This window comes from Leptodactylus fuscus, chromosome 1 (genome assembly GCF_031893055.1).
Source record: "Leptodactylus fuscus isolate aLepFus1 chromosome 1, aLepFus1.hap2, whole genome shotgun sequence".
Classification (NCBI taxonomy): domain Eukaryota; kingdom Metazoa; phylum Chordata; class Amphibia; order Anura; family Leptodactylidae; genus Leptodactylus; species Leptodactylus fuscus.
The window spans coordinates 177,337,615-177,354,823 of NC_134265.1; the positions used below are offsets into that span (position 1 = coordinate 177,337,615).

Below are 17,209 nucleotides of genomic sequence, written 5' to 3' on the forward strand. Positions count from 1 at the left end.
AGTGCTCCCACACAGGATAATGCCTCCATCAGTGTCCCCACTATCCTAAAAGTGAGCATGAAACATCTTTTCATCTATTTATGTATATTACACATGGTACCACTTACACCTCCAAGTGCTGCGACATGTGTAGAAGGAGTCAGAATACAAGACAACAGTGTCCATCTTTCCCAGACATAGATAAAACCGAGTAACATATGATCAGAATTGTTAGCATAAAGAGAGAAATCAATGTATGTGTTGGTCCTCCTGTAAGTGTGCTGGAACTATCAGTGTTTACAAACTCCATTTGTGAGCATTCATTCTTTAAAGGAATAAATCAGGCTACATCTAATACAGACTGAAATACTAAGCTGTATAATTCATACAGTGTAATGTGACAGTGCCATCTGCTTTTCCCACATTTCATTGGTGTCATAAATACTACATTATAACTGGTACATAAATGCCATAAGACAATCAGCACCATCTGCGTCTCATAAAACAAAGGGCTTGTTCTGTAAATTTTATGCCGTAAGACTTTCAGCTTGGAGCTAGAAATGTATCAAAGGAGAAAACAAATTTTAATGTGGAAATAAATTCTTATGGTAAAAAGTTTATTGTGCTATTAAGAACACTGTGTTTCATTTTGTTTATAAGAAAAATATACTAATTCACTTCATCCATTCAGTAGTTAGGCTAAAATTGTACATAGCTCTGAAATATTTAGTGTTTTATATAATTCAGAAATGGGATAATTTGTTATGTATTAAACTGCGGTTCATGGTATTATGGTAAGGTCAGATACGCACATATACTTTAGTATGATTTGTACCAAGAGGCAGTGAGTACTGTTTATAAAGACAGTTTAACTATAGCTTGTTTATTGCTCAACCAGACTTTATTAAAAATTCGTATGGCAAAATCGTAGCTGTCAAGCCGAATTTATCTGTCAACCAATGCCGGTGCCTATGGTACTGTAAATTAGGGAATTACTAATAGCCCCATTATAAAATCCTTAATCTGAAATGCTCTATTTACAAATAGGAGTGATCTGCCAATGAATTCATTAGAAAAATACATTTTGGCATATAGCCTGGGCCGATTCTAGGTTGCTGCCTCAGGCAAAAATTAAAATTTCCATCTCGCCCCTTTTCTCCCTTTCCCTGTAAGAATGTTTCCACCTGTGGGAAGAAAAGATGTGTTCTGCTCAATCTTCCTGTGGATTTTGCAGCTGATCAGCCGCAGACCTAGGAGAAATAATCTTTCCACTAATTAGACCCAATGATCTGAGACTAATCAGCGAGTAAAAGGGGAGAAAATGGAGAGGAATCTGAGGCGGAAGATGGCCTTAATTCCACTTCATATTCCGCCATGTTGATGTGCCCTAATAGTTCCCCCACCAGTAATAGGTCCCATCACATTGATTAACAGTGCAACCATAAGTAACAGGTGCTCTATAACCTATGTGGGGGGACTATTACCTATGGGGAGGTACTATTACTGTAATATTGCCCTAACAGCACCCCCATAGGTAATAGTTCCTTGCACAGGTAATAGCCACTATCATTACCTGTGTGTGTGAGAGGGGGTCAATTACCATAATTTTGCTCTAATCACACCCCCATTTGTCATAGTTCTTCACACAGGTAATAGCCCCCCATAGCAATTCTATTACCAGTGGGGGAGCACTATTTCATAATGCCCTAATATTGTCCCTCCCACAGTTAGTAGGCAATGCTATTACCTGTGGGAGGAACAATATTACTATAATAGTGCCCTGACAGTGCCCCTCCATGGGTAATAGTCTCCCCCAATATAAGCAATGTTACTAACTGGGGGAGGGGGAGCCTATTACAAAAATTGTGCCCCCCACATAAGTAATGCTATTACCTGTGGGTGACACTATTTCGGTAATTGCCCCCCCCCCCATAGGCAATAGTCTTGTTATTAACTGTTGGGGGGCACTATTCTAGTAACAGTCCCCACATAGGTAATGAAACATCCCCTCCCCTCATACACTATTCTTTATGCTCTGAAGTATAATGATATCCTACTTACTGTTCACTTACTGTATGTGGTTCCCAGGAAATTTTTTGGCTTTCAAGATAATTCCATTTAGTACCTGAATTAAGTGCTAACTAAATATAATGTTTCAGAGAGTCCCCTATGCTAATAAGATAAATAAATAATTGGATGGCGTGACAGAGCCCAGGAGAGAAGGGTAAGGGCCCCTTCACACTACTGATACGCTGCCTGACTCTGAACGTTAAAACACAGTCAGAATCAGCGCGTATAAAGCAGATCCCATTCATTTCAATGGGGAGCCGGCATACGAGCGCTCCCCATTGAAATGAATGAGCTGCTTTTTACTGTACGAGCGCTCCCATTGAAGTGAATGGGAAGCACTCACGTGTACGGCTCGCCGTGTGAAGGGGCCCGGCGTTCGGCTCAGTCTGATCTGTACACGTGAGCGCTTCCCATTCACTTCAATGGGAGCGCTCGTAGAGTAAAAAGCAGCCCATTCATTTCAATGGGGAGCGCTCGTATGCCGGCTCCCATTGAAATGAATGGGATCTGCTTTATACACACTGATTCTGACCGTGTTTTAACGTTCAGAATCAGGCAGCGTATCAGTAGTGTGAAGGGGCCCTTAGGGGGCATTCACACGGAGTGACGCTGGGCGTGTATCACAGCTGTACATGCCGGCATTACGGCAGACTGCCGAACACTTCCCATTCACTTCAATGGGAGCGCTCGTAAACGCCGCTGTTACGAGCGCTCCCATTGAAGTGAATGGGAAGTGTTTGGCAGTCTGCCGTAACGCTGGTGTGTACAGCTGTGATACACGCCCAGCGTTACTCCGTGTGAATGCCCCCTAAGATTGTTTATCATGTTTATTCAACTTCCCAGGGCCTCCGCTAATTATATTTTGGGGCCTGAAGAGACGTGGTGGGTCCAAATGAAACTGCTGGGCAAACCTTGTGAATATTCATGAAACAAATGTTGCGAGGTTGGCCAAACAGATGTTCACCTCACTTCTGTTTCTTACCTCCAGAAGACCTGTATGCCCTGCCACAGTAATCAACTGTATCAGTGGAGGTCAGAGGTCAGATTATAATGAGGGCAAAAGGGCCATTACTATCATGGTGTGCCACCTCCCCTCACGTGGGCTGGAGGTCGCGTGTCCTATGACATCTTAGCTAGGGGCGGGTCTATCTCAGAGTTGGCTTTTTATAAGCCCGGGCTGATACGACATTCAGTGCCACCATCGGGGCTCCGGGAACTGCGGTTTTTACAGCAATAATGGTTTAGCCATCCATGCTGCTCATTACCTGTATTCGATACATGATCCCATTTCTCTGTGAATTTAGTACTCTATACTGTTTGGGACAGCACCTTCGGTGAATCCATTTTTACTATAGTTTTAATGGAGACACTTGTTCTTTTTAAAGGAGAACTCTATGCAGGGTTATGATTCATGAGCAACTTTATCACTTTCTTAAGTCAGATTCTAAAATTTCAGACTGTTATAAAAAGAAGTACAAAGTCGTTTTAAGTAAAAGGTTCATGCGGTACAATTATAAAGCAAATCAAATCAAGGATTGCTTTATAGCAGGCTTATTAGACAAAGATAAAGCTGTAAGTCTTCCCTAGGAGTAACTGTAGGACCGAGAATACACCCGGTATATATTATGTAAGTGATTACCCCAAATATATCATGTACTATACATAAAATTCTTTATGTTATAATTGGAATAGCGACACAAAATATAGACTTACCAGAGTCATCATCATATCCACCGGGCTTACTTTGTTTGGATTCATTTTGTACAGCAGTTTCTTTACTTGATCAAATGTTGGCCTCTGAGCTGGGTTCTGACTTCGGCACTGTCTGATCAGCTGCAGTAGAAATTAGATAAAGAGGAAATCCAGGGTCTTTTCCGTGCTGGAATTGTATCAATGGCAAATCCACAGTGAAGATACATTACAGCATCCATGTGTAGAGAGGGAACTGTCTGCTCTCATATCACTGAAGCAGGTCACCTTGGATTAACTTAATACACAGGCATAAAGTGATCTAAGTATTAGACAGCACAAGTGCTTCCCAACTGTGGCCTTCTGTTTTCCTATATCTTTCTTACATATTGTTGTACATCTTCAAAGCACCTCTGTCCCAATTTGTTGTCACGTAATGCCAAACTACTAAAATAGTCTGTTATTTTCTGCCCAGGTCTATTATTGTTTTTTGTGTTTTATTGTATTATTATACTTATGTTTTAAAATGTCTCAAAATTCTTTTGTTATCAGTTATATTATGTATTGGTTTTTTTATATTTTATTCAAGACATGTAAAATATTACATGTGAACTGAATTTAATTGTAGCAACAAAATGCTACCCTTTAAAAAATGTATGATTACTGTAGATATGCTTCATTATTATAGAGCAACAGTGCTGATGCATAGTAAGAGGATTGCTCAGGGTGAAGTACTGGAAAGTGGACACACAGAGATGACTTTAGGTGTGCATGGAATAAACTATGGGTGGTTATTGCAATAGGTAGCAACCCAATATTTTTTACTCATCTGTCCATCCCCTGCTGCTTCTGCTTGGCAGCCTGGACAAGATCATGGTCAAATGAGTAAAAATGATCACCTGCTACCTATAATACAATAGGTAGTGGCCTGACTTATACTGGGGAGGGTCATATAGTGATATACTGTATTGTGTAGGGGGTGGGGGAGAAAAAGGGGTACTAAACTTAGTGAGGGTATGTGTGGTGTAAAAAAGGGGTTACATACTGCATGTAGGCTATACAAAGGGGGTCATAAACTGTGTGGGGGCAATAAAAAGTGGGTTATAAACTGTGTGGGGGCCATAAAAGGAGGTCATAAACTGTGTGGGGGAGATAAAAAGGGGATCAAACTGTGTTGGGGCCATAAAAAGGGGTCATAAACTGTGGTGGGGCCATAAAGGAGGGGTCATATAATGTGGGGACCATACAAATCGGGGTCATATACCATACCATACCAAAAAAGGAGGTTATTTATTATGTGGAGGGCTAGAAAAAGTTGGTTATATACCATGTGCAGGGTCGGAAAAAAGGGGCCATGTATCATGTGGTGAGCCAAAAAGAAGAGGGTGTTATACTACTTGGGGGCCAAATAAGGTTTTTTGTTTTTTTTTGATCTGCCGATAGGAGGGGGCAGGTCTTAATTAGGGGGGCCCCATTGCATGATCGAAAGATAGCCAGGTTGGGTATGTTTTTTTGTTTTTTTTTTTGGGGGGGGTGCTTTTTATAGTTCACCACAAGCAGTAGAGAGGCAAGGTTCATCCCTGTTTCTGCTCCAATTAAAGGTCCTACACTGCACTATTATTGGTTTGGGAGGCATTTTGATGTGATAGACTCAGTTGACATCTTAGTCAGGGAGATTCTTACCAACAGAAATAGACACTATGGAGAAATACCATAGAGTCCAGTAGCTTCAGAAATGCCTGATGCTGAATAGTGATCCATTCCGATCAGACTGTTTGGTGATAAGATAATAAAGTGCAGGGATGTGATAGTTAAGAGGTCTTTTTTTGTACAATATTCAGTCACTGAAACAGACCAATGGACAGAGGTGAGGGTCATGCTGAGCCACATAAAGTTCGGTTGCTAAACCAAAGTATATGTCTTATTTATATGTTCTCAAAGATTTTAAGACCTGATAAAGCTTTCACACCAGATACTTAAAGGGGTTGCCTGAGATTTGGAAAAGGTCAACTCTTTTTCACAGAAATTATGTCATTGTTGTCAATGGTCTGTGTCATGTATGCATGGATGGAATTGGGTTGCAAGACAAGACACAGCCCAAGGACAACAGTGGTGCTCTTTCTGCAAGAGGAAAATAAGTAAACCTTTTTTGTATACGAGGGGGGACCCAAAAGTTTCCAGAATGAGGCTGCTGTGTTCGCAGTTTTCGTAGTACGTGATTCTGCAGCTAGTTATTTGTTCAACCACGCCTTGTCAGTCAGTGTGCCAAGCGGCGTTGATGCGGGAGGTTTCGTCTACCCGCAGTGAATTTTCTTGCAAGAGTTGTTTTGTCCAGCCGTCGTTTTCTTTATGGAGAAGTTTTATGAGCAGCTCACGGCTGTGAAGTTTTGCTTTCTGCTCGGAAAAAAAGCATCGGAAACTGTTCAAATGTTGAAGACCACTTACAAGGATGACGCTATGTGTCAAGCTCAAGTTTACTTGAGGTTCACCCGCTTTAAAAATGGTGAAATGTCAATTGATGATCAACCACATTCTGGACGTCCGTCAACTTCCTGAACGGACGAAAGTGTCCAAAAAATCAACGAGCTTGTGCGTGAAGATCGACGACGAACCACTGAGGAACTCGAACAGTTGTCTGGAGTGAGTTGGAGCTCGATTCAGCGCATTTTATCGGAGGATTTGGGCATGTCACGGGTCACTGCAAAGTTTGTGCTGCGGCTCTTGACTGATCCACAGAAAGAGCGTCGGGACGAAACATACCATGCCATGAAAGAACATGCCGAAATTGACCCAGAATTTTTTCTAAAATTATTACGGGAGATGAGTCTTGGTGCTATGCTTACAACCCGGAAACCAAACAACTATCAAGCCACTGGAAGACGCCATCCTTGCCCCGCGCTAAAAAGGCTCGTCAAGTGAAGTCCAATGTGAATACAATGGTCATTTGTTTTTTCGATGCAAAAGGGATTGTGCACTCGGAATTCGTTCCAACAGGCCAGACCGTCAACCAGGTTTTCTACTTGGGGGTTCTCAAGAGGTTACGCAACAGTGTGTGGCGAAAAAGGCCCAAAATGTAGCAGTCTGGTGATTGGTTTTTCCACCACGACAACACCCCAGCCCACACCGCCATCTCGGTGACCACTTTCATGGCAAGAAACGACATGGCTGTTTTGCCTCACCCACCCTATTCACCCGATATGGATCCCAGTGACTTTTTTTTTAATTCCCACGAATGAAGAGGAACCTCAAGGGGAAGCGTTTTGCCGATGTGGAGGAGGTGAAGAGGAAAATGACGGAGGCATTTGCACACATCAAAGTAGAAGAGTTTAAAAAATGTTTTGAACAATGGCAGACAAGATTTGACAAGTGTATTGCCGCTAAAGGAGAGTACTTTGAAGGAGATTGAAGGAATGTTGTACAAAAAAATAAATACACGCTTCAAAAACAACTTTTCTGGAAACTTTTGGGTACCCCCTCGTATATCCATCTAAATCACACAATAAGCAACATCCATTCATTCCAGTGTGACTGCTGAGACAAAAGCCAAGGAGATAAAGTAAATATGCTTAAAGATACAAGATGTTTCATTCTGTTACATGCTTCTCCCCATTATACAAAGCACAATACAATGGTGGTTACAATGCAGCGACAGTGAGTTATGTTCAAGCAGTTGCACTTTTGCTTACATCAACATATTCAGATGGGCATGGACAGGCATTGTCAGCTTTGCCCTTAATTAACTCCGGTAACGGTAGGCAGCAGTACTCCGCCGAACTGGCATCCTCTTTCTATGTGACACAGTAACATAAAGAATAGATAAATTAGCGTCATAGAAGCCTGAACAAGAAAAGTGCTTAACAAGTGTCCTATTCTGTTTCCTTCCTTCACAAGGGGAAAATCATAATATATACTGTATCATCGAGTGACAGTGAGAATAGATATGAAATGAATTGACATTGCTATCATTACCAAGAATGTCTCTAAAAATAATGCCTTCTGTCTTGTGAGTATATCTTGGTTATGAAATACACATATTATATTTATAAAATAGTGGCATTAATGACCTTTATATAAAGTTTCCTGTCAATACTTCCATCTTCATTCTGTTGCTAGGTTCCTTAGTTATATAGCACCAACATACTCTACAAAGCTTTACAGATATCGCTCACTGCCTCGAGTAGGGTGAAAGATCTAAATTCTTTATCAGTATGTCTAAGGTACATGGAAGGAAACCGCAGCACCCGCAGGAAACCCACACAAACAAGGGAGAACATACAAACTCTCTGCAGATGTTATCTTTGGTTGGACTACACGGCAACAGTGCTAACCATTATAAGGAATAAGGAAATTAATACGTTCCGATAAAAATGTGCTATCTGTTCTCGAATGCATTGGTTGTATCTGTTATGGCAACTCTGCAATTCCAGACACAGCCTTGGGGGAACAGAGATATTTTTTATAGGAGAGCCTTTTTTCCTAATCTTCTGAATTAGAGCCCCATTATATCCTGTGTTATTTCATACACTTCCCTGTCAGAATACACTATGATACTGATCAGTATAATCTACTAGCTGGTACCCGCGACTTCGTCTGTGGTGATTGTAGAAGTGGGTATATACAGGCGCGAGTAAGGTTTTCATACTGTGTATAAGGGATGGGATATGAAATGTAACTTTGTATCTTGTTTTTGCTATAATTCTGAGAATACGTGAGACTTTTGTGTTGAAGTTAATTTGTATTTCAGCTGCTATACGATGTTTTGAGAAACTGTACATAGTGACTTTGGGACAGAGGTATTTGAAGTTAATATACCTCGATATACGACATTGTATGATTTGTTATTTTCTGCCAGTAGTGTGACATTTTTGACATTTTTTTGTTTTTAAAAGTTGCCATATTCTGACAGCAGTCACTTTTTTATTTGTGAAAAATGATGTAAAATATCCAGCACGCCAATTGGTTGAAAATAAAATGTAACTTTTACTTCATGATAATTAAAAACAACAAAAGCTCCTTAGAGCATGGATCCAGAATAAAATCAACAGCCTACGCGTTTCGAGACCTGTATCCTGGTCTCTTAGTCATAGCATGCTAGTCATTACATCATTTTTCACAATTGATTTCCATCCTAACGGTCGGAGGTTCCGTGCACCCCGCATCATATGATACCATCTGAACAACGTTCAAGGTAGAGCGATTTCCATTTTTTTGTATACTCACTTTTTTATTTGTCTGTGTCGGGGGATGTCTTTTTTGCGGGGCCGGGTGTAGTTTTTAGTTGTTGCATTTTCGGGAAATGCTATTGGTTTGATCACTTTTGATTGATATTTGTATGATAATGAAAATAGTGAAAAAACAGCGGTTTTGGACTTTTCAGTATGTTTGCCGCTACGTCGTTAAGCGTCCAGGCAAAATATTTGTATAGCTTTGTAGAGCAGGCGATTTCGGACACAGGGATACCTAACATGTATGTGTTTCACAGTATTTAACTACTTTTATATGTGTTCTAGGGAAAGGGGGGATTTGAATTTGTAATACTTTTTATTTTTTATTTTATTTTATTTTCCGTTTTTTTTTGTTTTTGTTTTTGCATTTATTAGACCGCCTAGGGGTATTGACATGGGTGGGCGGTGTCGCGGATTGTCAGAGGGGTGGGGGTCGGCAAACATGGCTGCTCCGGAGCGTTAAAGAGAGCCTCCTGGAGTATCGTTAAGGTGAGGGGCAAAGTGGTAAAGTATATGTATATGAGATTGTGTGGGGTTAGGGGCGAGGCTGTAGAGGGCAATATGAATTTTGTGGCTTTCTATGGTCCAAAGTGTGTGAGATTGCAGAGATGGTGGTGTGAGTTTGGGTTTTGTGGGGGTCCTGGCACAAATGTATGTGCGCTATTGTGACGAAAAGTAGCCTATTGCACAATTGGGTGTATGAACTATGTTTGTGGAAACTTTCAGCCAAATCGGTCAAGCGGGTTTGGCGTGATTGAGGAACAAACATCCAAACATCCAAACATCCAAACACACAAACCCACAAACTCACAAACTTTTTATAATATTAATAGGATTATTTTATACTCATACAGCAAATATTGCTCTGTGATGTGTACATCATCCAAACTCTGTTATCTAGTAGAGATGAGCGAACAATGTTCGATCGAATATCAGGCCGTTTGAGGTATTCTATTCCAATCGAATACCATGAGATAAAAGCACTAAAAATTCATATCCCCTCCCACCTTCCCTTGCGCTTTTTTTTGCACCAATAACTGTGCAGGGGAGGTGGGACAGGAACTATGACAACGGAGGCATCGAAAAAAATTGGAAAAAGCAGAGCTAGCTTTAACAGAGTACAGCATTCGGCCAATCAACGCTGATTCTGCCGGAGGAGGAGGAGTCTAACATCGGTCCACAGCAGTCTCCATTCTGGTCCGATATTAGACTCCGCCTCCTCACAGATGAGCCTCTGGCAGAACCTGCGTTGATTTGCCAAATGCTGTACTCTGTATGGAATTCGGCCAATCAACACTGGTCAATGCATTCCTATGGGAAAAAGTCAGCTCCCGCATATTGCAAGCTGACAGGGAACCTGACATAATACAGTGACTTGGGCATGTTAGATGCCCCCAGGCATGCTTCCCCTGCTGTCCCAGTTGCATTCCAGGATGTTGGCGTAACGTTCTGGAGTGTCATAGTAGACTTGGTGACTCTCCTGAGTCGAAGAGTGGGATCCCCTGAAACGAGCATTTTTACCCATAGACTATAATGGGATTCGATATTCGTTCGAATAGTCGAATATTGAGGGGCTATTCGAAACGAATATCAAATATCGAATATTTTACTGTTCACTCATCTCTATTATCTAGTGTATAACATGTAATCTGGAATATTAGTATCATAATATCATCCTCCACGTTTAACACAAAGCTGCTTCTTGTTGCTCTTTGGACACCACATAACATTCTTTCACTGGCTCACTCCCTACAAGAATTATTTAATACCTCTGTATTTTTATCTACAAAGAGACCTTCAAGAGTCACCATCTAGTATGCACATGATAATGGGGGATCCCCTACAAAAACAAACAAACAGAAACTTTGGTAGAGATTTACTGTGATATTAAGATGATGCTGTCTACCAAAAACCCACTTGTAATGTTTTATAAGGTTACTAGCAGAATACCTGAGGCTTGTATGTATGCGTGTGTGCATGCATGTGTGTATGGTCCGTGTATATGTATGCGTGTGTATGTATGTGCACGTGCATGTGATCCATGTGTATGTATGCGGGTGTGCATGCACGTGTGTAGTCCATGTATATGTGTGTGCGTGTGTGTGTGTGCGTACGCACACGTGTATGTGTGTGTGCATGTGTGTGGTCAGTGTATATGTATGCATGTGTGTGCACGTACGTGTGTGTATTTGTGTGAGTATACACACGTGTAATCCATGCATGAGTGCATGCATGTGTGTGTTCCGTGTATATGTATGCGTGGATGTGTGTGTGCACGTGTGATCCATGCGTGTGGGTGTGCATGCACGTGTGTAGTCCGTGTATATGTATTTGTGTGTAAGCTTGTGATCCAATGTGTATGTATGCGTGTGTGTGTGCATGTGCATGTGATCCATGTGTATGCATGTGGGTGTGCATGCAGTGTGTATGGTCCATGTATATGTAAGCGTATGTGTGCGTGTGTGATCCATGTGTATGTATGCGGGTGTGCATGCACGTGTGTAGTCTGTGTGTGTGCGCGCACTTGTATGTGTGTGTGTGCATGCTTGTGATCCATGTGTGTGTATACGTGTGTGGTCAGTGTATATGTATGCCTGTGTGTGCAAGTGCGTGTGTGTTTTGGTGTGTGTGCACACGTGTGATCCATGTGTATGTATGTGTGTGTGCATGCATGTGTGTGGTCCGTGTATATGTATGCCTGAATGTGTGCATGTGATTCATGTGTTTCTGCGTGCACAGAGCAAGTGGCCGTGCATGCGGTAGTTATCCATGTGTGTAGTGCGCATCCATCTGAGTGTCTTTGCGTGTGTGTATGTGGTATTTTTGAGGTGGTGTTGGTGTTGTGTGTGTCTAGAGTGGTCTGGTGTTTGTGTGGTGTGTTGTGGCATTTGTGTGGTGTTGTGCTTGTGGGTTGGTGTATGTGTACTGTCTGTGTGATGTTTATATGGTGTTTGTGAAATGGTGTGTTGTCCGTCGCTATAATCCATCCCTGTCAATCACAACTGTTGTTTTCCCGTCAGCGCTTTCACTTTCACTTTTCCCCATTATATGTATAGGGCCTAAATTTAGGGGCCCCGATCTCATGACGGGTGGACACTAGCGAGATGTAACGTGCGCAGTATTCTGCTCCTGTGGGTGGAGAGAGGGCGTCAAAATTTCAGCCAAATCGGGCGAGAATTGATTTGTATTGAATTGATTTGCAGAATTTGAGTTTTATATATATATAGATTTTTTTTTTTAATAAATTGGAGACATTTATGGCAAATCTACATCATTCTGGAGATAGGCGCAACAGTTTTTTGGCCATAAATGTCAATGATAGGATTAACCAATTCTATTCTTGCATAGCCACGCAAAGATTCCACTATTAAACAAATGATTTAACAGCCCTAGATTTCTACAGTACAGTGTGAACACTCTTGAATCACAGAGGAAATAGTTTGCAGTCTATTTATATTCTACGCCACAACAATATTGATCATCTGCAGAGAAATATTTCCCTTGTTTGATAACCTTCTTTATGACCAATACAGCAGAATAAATCATTTGACAATTGTTTCAACTCACCTACAAATATGGTCAGAATGATTCTACTAGCCAGACTAACTCTGAGTTCTTCAATAACTAAATTCAAGCTGGGGTCTTAATATTACAAAATCAGTTAAACAACTTGGATCTTGGAGAGTTAGAGATAATGAATATAAAAGAAAAACTGAAACAATTAAAAAATCTATAAAAATAAAGAAAAAAATATGTATATCTGAGGCCCAGGTTAACATCTGCACTTTTCTCTCTGCATTTTTCATGTGGAATCGAGCGGAAACCACACAGACCGGAGGTCCACAGGTTACTTAAAGGGATTCTACCACTAAATAGCTATTTTTCTGCTTTAGAAAGGCTATTTGTCTCTTACCTTTAGACGTGGTCTCCGCTGCGCCGTTCCTTAGAAATCCCGGTTTTTACCGGTATGCTAATGAGTTCTCTCGCAGTAATGAGGGTGGGCCCCAGCGCTCAAACGGAGTCTCCTTCTTCAGCTGCATCCTCCCCTTCTCTGTCGTCTTCCTTCTGCATCAGCTCCGATGCCTGCGCAGTCAGCTCTGCCAGCGAGACACTAGTAGAGCTGACTGCGCTTGCCGGCGGCCATATTTTCGAGGCCACAATTGCACACACGCGCAGTACACTCCTCAAAGTCTTCGCTGAACAGGGTGTACTGCGCATGCTCAGTAAGGTCTGTACATACCCTCCGAAGCCTGGATGACGTCACTCGCGTGTTTGAGCACTGGGGCCCGCCCCCATTGCTGCAAGAGAACTCATTAGCATACCGGTAAAAAACAGTATTTCTAAGGAACGGCGTCGCGGAGACCACGTCTACAGGTAAGAGACGAATATCCTTTCTAAAGGCTATTCCGATGTCTAAAGCAGAAAAAATACCTATTTAGTGGTAGAATCCCTTTAAGGTAACCACTTTTTTATGCGAAGATGTGAACCGGACCTTAACTAAATTGTTGTTCAAAATGGAAGTGTACTATTAAAATGCCCTAAAAGATAAATGTAATACTATCTCCAATAGAAAAGGCTACTGTAGACTCACATCACATGTAGGATAAACTTTGTTACTGATCTGAAATATCTGCCAATGGATATGTTCACCTATGTCTAACATGACTATAGATTTCAATTGCTAACTAATAGTACATTGCTATACTTTTACCTTAACTGCACAGAGCACATTTTTTATGAGTCAATGACAAGCATATGCAACTATATAGGGATACAGTTGATTGAATAGAGGACATATGTTTTGATGGACCATTTAATACAGTCCCACTGAATGTAATATCCTTGCACAAACATGGTGCAAACCTATCAGTAAAACCAACCCCATTTCAATCCACAGTCCTTCAAAGCTTTAATACATTTCCATAGGTTTTATACAATAAAACATATTTCTTACCGAAGCAGGGTCTTTTCGGATTGCTATTTCCAGTAAAATAATAGCATAACTGAAAAGAAAAGAAAAATGTTTGAATTCATTCCATAAGATTATATTCCAGTTTTTCAAGTATGGGAGTCTATGAGGTTAAACATTTTGGATAGCATTGGAACAGCTATCAATCAATTCATGAAGTTCTAGAAGCAATAACTGAGGAATAGTGCAATGCAGATTTACAATATAAGAAAGATGATCCAGAATTGTAATTTTCTCGGAAATTCAAATGTTGACTGAAGCATGTCAGGAATGGTGAATGGCCCTATGTAACTACCAAGCAAGCTATTGGGTAGTATTTTACATACCCCCAACCATTACCTGTGTTTCCAGACTGTCTTGTGAAACAGACCTCAGATCTCAAATGTTCCACAAGGTGAATGCACCCCAACTGTTTCGGGGAATGTTCCCCAAAATGAGTAGCAGTATGGATAGTATGTAAATTGAAGACTTTTCCTAACTATATTGCTTTAGAAATGCTGCTTTGTTTGTCTGCTATGTGAACTTATTCCTCCCATTTATTACACAGCGTTTCCATAATGTTGGACCTGTATGATAGGACAAGTGATGTCACTCACTGCTATCACTGTTATCTACAGCTCTGACTGCAGGGCAATCAGTTCAGCTAATTGCAGTTTGCTGATAAAGCCTTGTATATTATCTCTCTATGTAAAGTGAGAAGGTGACAGGTAGAGTGCTGGAGTCACGGTATATTTCCCCCAGATTTCTGACATATGTGTGGCCGAGGGCGGATGTTGAATAAGCTGCAGCCCAGGTGTGGGTCCTGGGCTCGTTACTGGGCCATAAAAGGCTGCAGAGCCTGCACTTATCAGCAAATCCTAGGAGAAGAGAAAGTGGCAGGCTCTGTCCTGACACTGAGAGCCTTGTGATATGGTATTGTGTTGTTTTGGTTGATTTGTATGGCTGGTAGTAAGCCACATGTACAATTAGTATTTTCTGTTTAGTTAGTCGCTCAGACGAGCAGGTTTTGTTTTGCCTTTTTGCCTGAAGTTAAGGCTGTATTTTATTTTGCTTATCATGTCCCTGACAGGAAGGGTTATTTATTTTGCTGTTTTTTTTAAATAAACCTGTTTTTGCTGCAAGATTTGTGTCCTTGTCTCTGACTGGTTTGGTTACTCCGCACCACTGCTGCTACCGAGCTACCTTCCCCACAGTAAACATATAGATAACACTGAGTCTGTTCTCTAGAAGTGTATGAATATTATCTGATCTGCATATACATTAGATTTCTATTGATCATAAGTATTGTGATACTTGATAGTGTCTTGTTCAGCAAGCTGGGAGGGGGCGGAATACAGGAAGTGAGAAGAAGAGACAGCAGGCAAAGTTGCTGAAACAAAGAGATGGGAAAACCTCTTTTAAGGGTTCATGAGAAAAGTGGAAGATGGCTTAATAATGTTCTAGGAATAGGGATTAGAAATGATGGGAGGTATGAATTTATGATGGGTAAATGGATGAATGAATGAATGAATGAATGAATGAATGAATGTCTCTCTGTCACTGAGACTTTCCCTTTCAATGGGGAATCACCTGAAATCAACATGTGCTATGTATCAAGAAGGTTCTACAGTGAACATAGACCAGAAGAAGAAGTGGTTCTCAACTCACTTATGGATGCAAAAAATATTCGGTTTGTTCACATCATGATTTCATGGGTTACACAAGATGCATTTCAGCTATAACAATAACCTTGAATTTGTCACAGGTAACCTGTGCAAACATGAAATGAATAAACTGAAGAATTTTGCATCTATAAGTGAGAGCCGATGCACTTTGTCTTCTATTGGCTGGAGGGTCTGTTATTTCTGCACCACTGCTTATCTTAAGTGCTGACTGACCTCTGCCTTTTACAGTGAACAGATATGCCAAATTGGCTGAGCAAAGGCTTTAGATCTATTCATATTTCGATGTACAAAAGATTAATGAAGTGTGTTATATGGCAGATGTACAACTGTAGGTACTGTATCTGCTTGTTATATCTGAATTAGGTGGTATGCATTTCCACCAACCTTATATGATTCATAAAACACTATACCTGTGCATATCAGCAGCTGCAGATTTCTCACGGCCAGAAACAGACTGAACCTCTTGGGGTTTGTAAGCCTGGGCAGGATGATCTTGGTATGTATCATAATCACCCACTGAAACTGGTTTGCGGAAGAAGTCCAAGCCATAATCTGAAAGGAATTGAGACGTGAAATAAATTTGTCTAATGGAGTTTATCAGTGAAATCCTTTGCAAACAAATATAAAATAAAAATTCTAAGGCATTTCTACATAAAGTGGGCCTCATTTCTCAAAACTATTGCCCACAGCAACCCGTGTTGTTTTCATGTTTCATATATGGTCACATTGGTCACTATAGGCATCCTGCATAAATAATAAGCAGGTTTGCTTTTAGGGTTTTAATATAGCTGCTTGAGAACATACATGGGACCCATTCTCAGGTCTTTAAGAAACATTACAAAACAAGATATTACTAAATACAATTTTCAATAGTGAAGGACTTTACTTGAGAAATTCACATTCCAGGTACACTACAAAAGTTGCAAAAGAAAAAAAAGGTATATAAATGTGTATTCAAGGGTGTAACTTGAGGAGGTGCAGTCGCATCGGGGCCCAGGAGCCTTAGACGACTCGTAAGCACTGGAATCAGTACTGAGATTGCAGCTTCCATCTGGGCCATAAGCCAAGGAGATCCACAGATTACCCTAAGGCTGTTTCACACTGAGTTTTTTGGCAGTGGATTTTGACACAGAATCGGCATCAAAATCCGCTGCCACAAACAGCTCCCATTGACTTCAATGGCAGCTGCTCGCTTCTTTTTTCCGCTAGCTAGCAGCGGAAAAAAGAAGTGACATGCCCTATCTTGCCGCGATGCTGCGGCTGCCTTAGCCATGGTGTCCGCGGCGTGAGACTTTATTTAGGCCTAATCCGGAGCGGAATGCCACGATGGGAATCCAATGCACTACATCGGCATTCCATCGTGGCTAGCCACGTGGTATGCTCACACGTGGAATCCATTTTCCACCATGTGAACATAGCCTTACCACACTAAGATTGATTAAACTCCTTAACACCCCTAACCATCACTATCAAGAATTCTTTGTAGGGATGAAGTAGGGGGCCCCAGACAAAAGATTGCACCATGGCCCACAAGACTTTAGTTACGGCACTGTGTACACTCACTGGTATGCAGTGGTGTGTTTGGATAAATGGTATTTTAATCAAAAAATAAA

At 41.1% G+C, this 17,209-nt stretch overlaps 1 protein-coding gene across 1 annotated transcript in view; it reads right to left on the bottom strand.

The window, feature by feature from the left end:
- Positions 1-17,209, bottom strand: part of LOC142210734 (atrial natriuretic peptide receptor 1-like) — a 67,777-nt gene that overhangs the window by 21,986 nt on the left and 28,582 nt on the right. The window contains exons 15-18 of the mRNA XM_075280152.1: positions 16,007-16,148; positions 13,918-13,966; positions 7,425-7,526; positions 3,763-3,882 (exon numbers count right to left, since the gene is read on the bottom strand). Of these exons, the coding sequence (XP_075136253.1) occupies positions 3,763-3,882; positions 7,425-7,526; positions 13,918-13,966; positions 16,007-16,148 (413 nt within the window). The remainder of the gene's footprint in view (positions 1-3,762; positions 3,883-7,424; positions 7,527-13,917; positions 13,967-16,006; positions 16,149-17,209) is intronic.